The sequence below is a fragment of the Micromys minutus genome, assembly GCF_963924665.1.
Source record: "Micromys minutus genome assembly, chromosome: 28".
Lineage (NCBI taxonomy): Eukaryota > Metazoa > Chordata > Mammalia > Rodentia > Muridae > Micromys > Micromys minutus.
In genome coordinates, this window is record NC_137963.1 from 37,984,559 (window position 1) to 37,995,048 (window position 10,490).

The 10,490-nt window shown below is 54.0% G+C and overlaps 1 protein-coding gene across 2 annotated transcripts; it reads right to left on the bottom strand.

The window, feature by feature from the left end:
• Positions 1-117: 117 nt before the first annotated feature.
• Positions 118-8,298, bottom strand: GRHPR (glyoxylate and hydroxypyruvate reductase). 2 transcript variants are annotated; one of them, XM_080940132.1, is made up of 10 exons: positions 8,175-8,298; positions 6,818-6,948; positions 6,295-6,367; positions 5,698-5,814; positions 4,958-5,046; positions 4,312-4,389; positions 4,013-4,117; positions 3,013-3,148; positions 1,641-1,771; positions 118-418 (listed from the first exon to the last, which is right to left on the bottom strand). In XM_080940132.1, the coding sequence occupies exons 1-10, from the start codon at positions 8,255-8,257 to the stop codon at positions 297-299; spliced, it is 1,065 nt and encodes a 354-aa protein (XP_080796258.1). In that variant the 5' UTR covers positions 8,258-8,298; the 3' UTR covers positions 118-296. The 2 variants fall into 2 exon arrangements, with proteins under 2 accessions (XP_080796258.1, XP_080796259.1); XM_080940133.1 differs by lacking the exon at positions 4,312-4,389 and having other exon boundaries at positions 128-418.
• Between the last annotated feature and the right edge of the window lie 2,192 nt (positions 8,299-10,490).

The window sequence follows — 10,490 nt, forward strand, 5'->3', positions numbered from 1 at the left end:
AGAAAAGGGAGGGAATTTGGTTGAGGGCAGTGTGGGAAGCAGAGCCAAGCAGATCCCAGATGCCCTGAGCAAACACAAAAGATGCTCTTTCTGCTAGTGCCCCACGTCATAGGCCTAGACACCGTCAGGCATCGTTTAATGTTAGAATTACAGGCTTTTGGCAAATATGTGGCAAACCCGCCTGCCCATGTCCTCGGAGAGCACAGTAGAGGAGGCATGCCCCAATCCCGTCTCAGTCCGAAATCCGGCTTGGGTCTGTCCAGCAAGATGTCTCCAGCCCACGAAAGCCCGTCTGGCTACAGCTTCAGTTCACTGGGCATTGGCTCTCCTCTTAGGCCAGCCAGCAAGTTGTTAGCCGCCAGCAGGGACATGGTGTTGCGAGTTTTGTAGGTGGCGCTGCCAATGTGGGGCAGGATCACTGAAGGGAAAAGGAAGCGGCATTCCTACCAATGCACCTTTCCTTTGCCTGTGTCCTACACCTTGGAAAGGCAGATATTCCCCATGAACCCCATTCCTTCAGGTTGGGGGTTCAGAGGGGCAAAGGCTGAAACCCATTTGGGTCTCCCATTCTTTTCCCCCCACATACACACAAAAAAATTGAACCCTTAAAAATATGGTAGGCAACAGGGAGATAGTGAAAGCAGGCGCCAGGTCAGCCTGTCAGCTGCCACATCCTGCACCCTAAAGGGACGGCTTGTGAGTTAGAGGTAACTCCGTGATGGAAGGCTGGGTGACACTACAGATGCCTCTGGTTCCAATGCAAAGCAAACGAAATTGTCTCCCAAGAGCTGCCTGCCTGCCTGCCAAAGCTGTATGGGGATGTGAAATGGGGATATGGCCTGTTTTCCTGGCTGTGGACAGTAGCCCACACGTCACGGCCAACATCCCCTGTAGGCTGGCCACAGCAGTCGGGTCAGGAGGATTGCTAATGGGTGCCTTCACTAAAGAGGCTGCAAGGACATGTCCAGGACGCAGAGGGACAGCCATAGCCGAGGCCTCTCAGGAGGTTGGAGACAGAGGAAAGGCAAGCACTAAGGCCTGCGTCTCAAAATATCGCCAGGGCACCAGCATCCTCAGGACCGGTAAGTGCAGTCTCGGGCTGCGGCCCAGACCTGCAGAAGCCCTTAGGGGACCTGACAGTCAGTGACTATCCCTCCAGGAGACCGTACACAATACTAGAGCACTTGCAATAGGGCACGCTCAGAAGCCTCTAGGTCCCTCAGGGACAGAGGGGGACAGAAGCTCAAAATGCCCAAGGCTGAAGTGGGGTCCAAACTAGGAAGATGTCTGCGGGGTTGATGGCTGGTGAGCCAAGCTGGAAGACCTAAAGCAGGCTTCTCCGGCCACAACGTGAGTGAGCCATTCCCAGAAACTCCGGGTGGTGTCATGACTTCACCATACACTGCCCACAGCCATTGTGTTTTCCCACAAGTCGCTACAGGAGTCTGGTCAGCCTCCCTTTAATAGACCCCTTCACTTCTTGGATCTGTCTGGGGACAGGGACCCAGCCGAGCGTTGCATTCCTGTTAGACAACCCTCACTATTGTACACACTCCCAGGCCCTGGCGGGTTTAGCACTGCCTCGGAGGCCAGGCCTGCTCCACAGGGCAGCTATGGTTCGCACTGGGAACAGCTCTTACCGCAGTTCTTGAGGGTCAGCAGGGGGTGACTTGGAGGCAGTGGTTCTGGGGTGGTCACATCCAGTCCTGCTGCTGCAATCTGACCACTTGCTAATGCCTGGTACAGGTCTTCCTGGTTTACCACATCTCCTCTGGAGGTGACAGTGGGGATGGGGGGAAAGGCTCAGATACTCCCTCCACCCAGGCCACCCTCGGGGCAGAACAACTCACAGAATGCATTTCTCCACACACAGCTGCACTGACTTCTAAGGCAGGAGCACTTCAGGGAGTTGAGAAGCCGTGTCCTGATCAGATCCCTGCCACTCACTAGTTTGTGACAGAGCTGATAATGTCTACCGGTTCCTCAGAAAGCCCTAACTTCCAGGAATTCAGTTGTGCTGGGCTGACACAGGCGCCTCTGATCTAGCTGGACCCTAGACCGTGGCCAAGAACCACAGAATCACACGTTTGGCCAAACAAGGGCATAGATACCTACCTACACCCATATGAGCTACCAGTGAAGTCAGGAACTGGCTTTTGGAAACTTCCCATGGTGCACTCGGTAGTACTTGAGCGATGGACTATCAACAGGTGGAACCCTATACAGCCCGAAGTGCATCCTGGTGCCGGGCATGCGGAAGCGGCGGCAGCCATGGTCGTGGGCCCTGCTCTGCTTTTCAGTCCCGCCATCAGGTCACGTTGTGGCCAAGTGTTAGTAACTTCAGGTAATACTGGGAGTAGGCAGACATTTGTGGAGCACGTGAACCCTTGAGGTGGTTTCACCTAATCTTTCTCAAACCTGGTTCAAAGGGGCTAGATATGGTGGCACACGCCTATTATCCCAGCCCTTGGGAGGCTGAGGCAAAAAGATGACAAGTCCAAGCCACCCTTGGCTGGAGTGAGGCTGTCTCAAAGCAAGGGTCAAAGGGTGCCAACCAGAGAAGTTAGGGGGGTAAGGATGGGGCACTGCTCTACCACAGGGTCACTGCTCTGAAGTCACTCAAGTCACTCAAGCCCACACAGGTTCAAATCATCAATAAAGTCAGGCTCAGTGACTTGGAAGACTGGCCTCTCAAGGATCCTACAAAGGCCCCACCCTTTGTAACAGGGAAGTGGGCCTTTGGGGGCCCCTGGTGAGTTGCTCACAGAATCACACTGCTGCGAGCCAAGGCCTGGGCAAAGCTGGGAACTAGGGAACTGCAGGGAACCAGAATAACCCTGTGCTGACTGATCTTCCTCCCCCATTTCTCAAAAGGCTGTTGGTTTACAGAGGTTGACATGTCACCCTGAGCTCTCTCATCACCAATAGAGACAGAGACTCCCAATCACTGCATTGGGCACACCCCTCTCCAGGAGTGCTTCGGACTCTGGGATGAGGACAATCCTCAGCTACCTGCTGATGTTGATGAAGACAGCCGTGTTCTTCATCTTCTGGAAGAAATCCTTGCTGCAGAGGCCCCTGGTAGCAGGTGTTAAGGAGCAGGCCACAACAATGAAGTCTGACTCTGCCGCCAGCTGAGCAACAGGCACTGAGGGGGAGAGAGCTTCATCAGAGGCTGACCACAGCGAGGGGCGGCAATCTGGAGCAGCTCCCATCTCCCACAAACCAACCTCCCAGGATTCCAGGCATGGTGGCACACACCAGTAATTTCAGGACTCGGGGACTGAGGCAGGAAGGCTACCTTGACTTAAACACCAACCAAAGCTAGCTATATGGTGACACTATCTCAACCAACAACTGTCAAGTGCCCCTTGCACCAACATAAAAACCCAAGTTTGGATTTCCAACACCCACCTAAAAATCGAGGCAAGACTGGAATCCCAACCCAGAGAGATGGAGACCAGTGGTCCCCTGGAGCTCCCGGCCCACCACGCTGGCCACATCAGTGAGTTCCTGGTTCAGTGAGAGACCATGTCTCAAAAACTATGATAGCGGGGCTATAGTGAGGGCCCCACAGTCAAAAGGATCATGAGAGCCAGAGCTGAGTCCAGCACCCATATAACAAGCCATACATAAGTATGCCTGCGGCGCTAACTGAGGTGAGCAGAGACGGATCAGTTACCACCTAGAGGAGAAAACTTCAGGTCCCAAGACAGACGTCTGTGTCTCTGACTGGTCCTTCATGTCTTAAGTAGGTCAACTACATAACACATAAGGATCACAGAAGCCCCCAGACACCTCAAACTCCTGCGTACTGTCTGTAAATCACACACACACACAAACACACGCACACACACACTCACACACACGCTCCTGCATTCTGCCTGCAAATCTCTCTCTCTCTCTCTCTCTCTCTCTCTCTCTCTCTCACACACACACACACACACACACACACACACACAGAGTACACAGCACAGGTGGAATTCAAGAGAAGTCAGGGTTTTCTTCTTACCAAACTCTGCCTGGAACTCTGCTGCTTCCTGAGGCTTAGGCTGGCGCCCCGTGTAGAGAAATCTCTGGACACCAAATGGTTTCAGTCGTCGGGCAATGGCCTGACCTGGAGGCAAGGAATTCATGGCTTCCTTCCACCTTCCAGAGGGCAGGTGCAGGTGACCCGCAGAGGTGGGTCCCTTCCCTGCCCCAATGTGACTGGACCCCAGCCAGTTACACTGCCCTCAGGGATCTAGAGGCAGAGGATTGGCTCACACTGGCTTCACATGGTCCCTGTCATCTTGACAGTCCCTTACTGACCTTCTCCAAGAACTGGATGTGTCATCTCTGAAGATAGGGGTTCAACAGGTCCCCTCACTCCTTCTGAGCCCTCTGCTTCTGTGAATGCAGCCCTACTTCATTTGACTTTTCATGGCACTGCCAGCTGCCGACCTGCCTACAAGACCTACCAGAGCTTTTCATCCACGCACACAGGTGTGGGCACTTGGGTTCTCAGACTTGAACACACCCCAGGTTACTGGACTCCTCCAAGAAGCTCCAAGGATCGCTGGCTGTCCAAACATGTCACCTTCCGTCCCTAGCCCCAGGCTGCCTCTGTGCAGGCAGACAACAGCAGCCTAGCCTCCCGCCAGGCTTCCAAAGGGTCAGCGCTGAGGGAGAGGGGGCCCTCAGCTGCAAAGCCCGCCTTCCAGAATGGGGGTTCAAGGTTGGTGCAGGCTTTCCCACAGTAACCCAAGCCCCACGGCCAGCCCAGCATCTTAGAGCCTTTGCTCAAATGGCTCTCAGCGAGCTGCCCCTGCAAGCCAGAGTTCTGGTGAACTCGAGCTTGCCTTTTTATTCCTTTAGCCGCATGCTCAGCCTCGCCAAAGGACGCCCATTGTCCAGGCCTATGGCTTTAGTGTCTCAACCAAAAGAGAAAAGCCGGGAGCGGGAGCGGGAGCCTCACCGATGCGCCCCAGGCCTACAATGCCCACAGTACTCTGCGAGAGTCCGTATCCACACATCCATAGGGGGTTCCAGGAGCTCCAGCCGCCGCTGTGGGGAGAAGGACGGGGGGCAGCCAGAACTTGGCAAGAGATGAGGGACCACACGCGACCCACACCGGGGCGCTCCTAGTCTTTCTCTAAAGCCAATTCTGCTTCCAGGTCACGGGGCAACAGTGGCTGACAAAAGAATAGATCTTTTGAAGCCAATGGAGACACCGGAAGTGAGGCGACACGGGAGCTGGGAAGCGTAGATGTAGGGCAGATGGAAACAAACTTAGACCTGGGGTTTCCCATGCCGCCGGCGTGGGCCAGACTCGGGCTTCTAACCCAGAACCCTTGCGCCTGATGGGAAAATGCTTTTCCTGTTGTGCCCACGGTGTCCCCCACGTGATGCCCCCCTGGGCATTCTGGAGAAAGATCCCTGTTCCTCACATTGAAGAGCCATGCCAGGGTGGTGTGGGCAGCCCTGACTCTCAGAGCGACTTCTAGTCCTCTAGCTTGTGCGCCCCAGCATCGGGGTGTGCAGCGTTACACCCTAAAACTCCGGGGTCCAGTCCACTGCACCCAGGGCGGCAGAACGTGTTCCTCCCTCAGCCTCATCCTCTCCTTACCCCTGAGACAAAGCCCATCTGGACCGGGCCGCCCCGAGCTCTCAGGCCTCACTGCTGAGCACACCCGACTTTCCCAAGCACCCACTTACTTCTTAACTTCCTCTATGGCCTCCGGCAACCGGCGGCACGTGGTGAGTAGAAGGGAGACGGCGAGTTCCGCAGTGGCGTCTGTCAGGACACCCGGCGTGTAGCCCACCCGGATCCCTCTGGGAAGCAAACATCTGGTTGTAACACTGGCCTCAAACCATTTCACCGCTGTCTCCCAATGGGGTCACTGCTATGATGTTCTGCCGACTGCCAGAAAGCTCAGAACTGTAAATGGTCCCCAATCCCATCAATCCCGCTCTGGGGAGTCTAGGAAAGGAGCCGATCAGGGTTCGCGGTTTGCAGTGAGTGACTACCTAATTGTCCTAAATTACTTCATTGGAAAAAAAAGACAGAACAAACAAACAAACTACTGGCCTTTTCTTCTTCCAGAATATCACAGAGATCAGAAAAGATAGCAACCGTGTCAGGGTATGGTCACAGGTCACCATGCCTTCTAACCTCCTGGGTGTAAGTGGCTCGTGCAGTTGTGGCTACTCTCCAGGAGGCACGGAACGCCGGGCGAGCAGAGAGCTCTTCTTGCCCGCTCTGGTTCAGCCTCGCCCCCAGCAAACCCTGTCCAGAGCCCCGGCTGCACTTACCGCTTCTTGATTTCATCTAAAGCCAAGTGGTCGAACCCCACAGACAGGGTACTGATGACTCTGAGGTTGGCTCCTGTGCAGACAACACGCAGAAATCAAAGCCACGCTCTGGGGTTGATCTTAGGAATCCCTACTTATCCTTTCTCAGATGTAGGGGGAAAGCTGTGATCTCTGTCCCTAGTATTGAGCTGAGCCTTCTCACCCACCAGTGGCTTGGGTCCCTTTAGCTCGGCACAGACTGTCCTGTAGCACATGGGCCCAGAGAGATCTCAAGGTCACAAAGCGAGACTAGAGGCACAGCAGAAAGGTTCAGAGCCCAGGATACCCTCCTCCGCCCCCCAGCCCCCATTCCCACTCAAGTATCACATGATCTTTGCCCTCTTGGAGCCTCCCAGGAACTTACAAGCCAGATCAGGGACGTGTGCCAGGTGGATCAACTGCTAGGGGTGCCCTCAGGGGACAGGGAAAATCCAGCTACAGCAGGCTGGTGAGCTTACCCGGCAAGACCCCCCTCAGCACATACCTGCAGCATCCAGAACTTTCTTGTCCACACGGTCAGTGAGACGGCAGAGCAAGCCATGGGCCCCCACCACACCTTTTTCCAGATCCTTGCTGGGGATGGGATCATCTGAATTCCACTGCTCCACCTCACAGCTGAAGGAAACAGAAGCCACTATAGCATGCAGAGCTGCCAAACACGGCCTTCCACCTGCCAGGGCCTTAGGCTAGTCAGAGTTAAGGCCACTGTGTGGGGAACCCCAGAACTCTCTGAAGTGTAGCTGGAGGAGAGGACTGCCAACATGAGGAAAGCTGACAAGAGCTAAAGGCTCCCCTGGCCATCGGAGCACTTGAGTGGGTTCCTTAGCAACCCAGTGTGAGGTGCTCCTCCAAACCCTTCCACTGAATTCAGAAGTCCTGGTGTGTGCACACAGGAGACACTAGGCTGTGGTTGGCAGGTCCCCAGATACATTTGTTACAGCTCCTCGGGACCAAAAGTCCCAACAAAACAAGTCCTTAGGAAAAACTGTATTGTGCTAGAAAATTTTCAAAACCAAATCACATTCCCCGAACCACCAGAATTTAATTCCAGCACTCTAAAGGCAGTGGCAGGCAGATCTCTGTAAGTTCGAGGGCAGTCTGGTCTACAAGACGAGTTCCAGGACAGGCAGGGCTGTTACAGAGAGATATCCTCTCTTGAAAAACAGAAAACAAACAAACAAAAATTGACTGTTGAGCCCTCTTACCTCCTCCCAAAATGGCACAAGCTGTCAGGACAAAGTGACTAGCCTGCAGTGGTACAGGCCCATCCAGCCTGTGTTTCCAAATCGGTGATACAGAAATTCTAACGCTGACTTCACAATATTGGAAGGACAGAAAGTCTGTGTTCACAGCGCCTGGCAAGGCTACCCACCAGACAAGGTTCAACAGGAAGAGAACAGTCATCAAACGGCCCCATCGAGTATCCAAGGAGGCAAACCAATGACTGTCACAGTCCCTGGACACTCCTGCCTGCCAGCTAACCTCGGAGGGTAAACTTCACGGTCTGGACCTTGCCTCCTAGGCAGTCTCACTGAAGGCTGGAACCCAGAGCAAGCCGCCACCCAGAGAACTTTCTCTGATACGGCCCCAAACTCCAAGCCAGCCCCGTGGGGACACAGCTGGCAACTCCTGAGCAAAGCCCCAAAGCGCCAGCGCCACCCTCTCGGGTCCTGGCTCCACTTTGAGGTGGCCCCCAGCCCTGGGACAGCTCCGGAAGCCCCAGCGGCGTGTCTGGAGACAGCCGACCCTCCCTGCGCGGGTGCAGGGGTGTCCGAGGTTAGGTGGACCGGACAGCGAGCCAGGGGCTCAGCTGCAGTCCCCGTACCGACGCAGGCGCTTACTCGGTGGCCTGGGCGAGCGCAGCCCTGCCCTCGGCCGGCAAAGGGCCAGTGACGAACACCTTCATGAGTCTCGCCGGTTTCATAAGACCCGCAGCAGCAAACAAGAACCAGCCAGACCTTGCAAAAGGCGACGGAAGTGTGGGCGGGGCCTGCGTTGGGGGCGGGACCGGCGCTGGGGGCGGGGCCGACTTCGGGCCCCTTATCCATCCAGTATGGCTGGGGCTAGGGCTCTGCAGACATGAGAAAGAGGCCCTGCGCTCCTGTGGGTTGCTTGTAGGGCTTCGAGAGCCTTCTTGGGGGTGTGTGCTTTCAAGAGTAACATGGCCTCGAGACTGTCAAGCATCCCTAGGAGCCTGGAGTGAGCGGCTATGGATATGTCTGTCCGACTGACAATGCTGTCAGAATGAGGAAAGGGGAAAGTCCTGATAGCCCTGTGAGGCCTGTCTTAGCCACACTACCCCAGGCAGAGGCTTCCGGTTAAACACACAGAATTCTAAGCCAAGCCTGACCTGCATGCTCTCAGGCGGCTGAGGGTAGAGGGTCTGAATCCAGACATTATAGATTTAATACCCGGGATGATTCCCTACACAGACTTTACAATTATTATGATATTTTAATCACTGGCCACCCAGGAAGGCTGGACACCTGCTGACTGTCTGGAAACAGTTCCTGAGCAAGGTAGGAACCAGGTATGCAGGATCATAGGTGGATCCAGGGTTTGCTGGTAGATGGGACAGAGACTGGATCTTGGCTAGAATCGAACCCTTTCGAGATGTTTAAACTTGAGATGACATCCGAGCCCTCATCTGCATTCCCACCCCTACCTCTTCAGGCACAGAATGAGAATAACATTTCCAATGAAGGTTGTTTTCACTACTGAACGGGGTGCTTAGCCGGAGGGTGGGAGAGCTTAAGATGTAGTTCCTAGAGCCAAATGACTACTTCACCACCATGAGCAGTTATTGAACTTTGTGTGCCTCAATTTCCTCATCTGTACAATGGGGGTTGGATTAATATTTTCCTCTTGGCTTGTTGAGAGATGAAGTATGTACTGTGTTTGTAATACAGACTGAGCCAGACTTGGTGATTATGCTTATAATCCAGCCTTCGGGAGGTAGAGGCAGGGTTGCAAGTTCAAGGCCAGCCCAGACTTCACGGCAAGTGATGTAGATCCCGAAAGCAGTGTAGGACTAGCTGAGGGCCTGGGGCCTGTCCTTCAGTTCTGCAGCCTCGTTTCAGTCCGAGGCTGCTCGATGACTTGCTCTCTGGTCTGGAAGGGCCCCAAAGGCAACACAGTGGACTCTTACTGATTTTTGTGGGGACCCATGAGGACTCCAGTAGATAATGCATACAGTGTTGACAGGTGTCACCTGAGCCATTTGGGGAATTTATTTATTTATTCGAAGCATGTAGTTCTCACCGGCCTCCAACCCACTATAGAGCAGAAGTAGCCTTGAACTTGCTGGAACTACATGTAACTTCCTGTGTGCATCTGGGTCCAGGACAAGTCATTACACTACCCTCCCTGTCCTAAGTTATACATTAATCTCTCCCCTACTGACCCTTATGTGTGTTGCTGCAGGGACAGAAAAGATCCTGAGTCAAACATTGACACAAGAAGGTGGTTTTGTGCCCCCAGGTCAGGCCTGCTGGGTTCTGCTCAGCATCCTCCACATACCCAGGACAGGCAAAGACAGTGGGCACGGGATGAGTATGTCAACAAGGGGTCATGGGTCCCTCCTTCAACGCAAAGCATCACCTGACATTCAGAGGGTTTCATAGGTTGGAAGGAATGAAAACCCAAAGCCAGCCGAAGGCCCTGCAGCCTGCTTTCCGCTCAAGAGAGGATAAAGCCAAAGGTCATTGAACAAAGTTTATGAAGGCCTTAGTAAGCTCAGAAGACCGTGCCAAACACTTCTCCTGGGAACGCCCTAGTGGCCATGATTCCCAATCTACAAACCAGAAGCTGAGGAGAGTGGGAGATGCTTACAGTCACACAGACACTTAGAGCTTACAGTCACACACCACTTGGAGCTTACAGTCACACACCACTTACAGCTTACAGTCACACACCACTTAGAGCTTACAGTCACACACCACTTACAGCTTACAGTCACACACCACTTAGAGCTTACAGTCACACAGACACTTAGAGCTTACAGTCACACAGACACTTAGAGCTTACAGTCACACACCACTTGGAGCTTACAGTCACACAGACACTTAGAGCTTACAGTCACACAGACACTTAGAGCTTACAGTCACACACCACTTGGAGCTTACAGTCACACAGACACTTAGAGCTTACAGTCACAC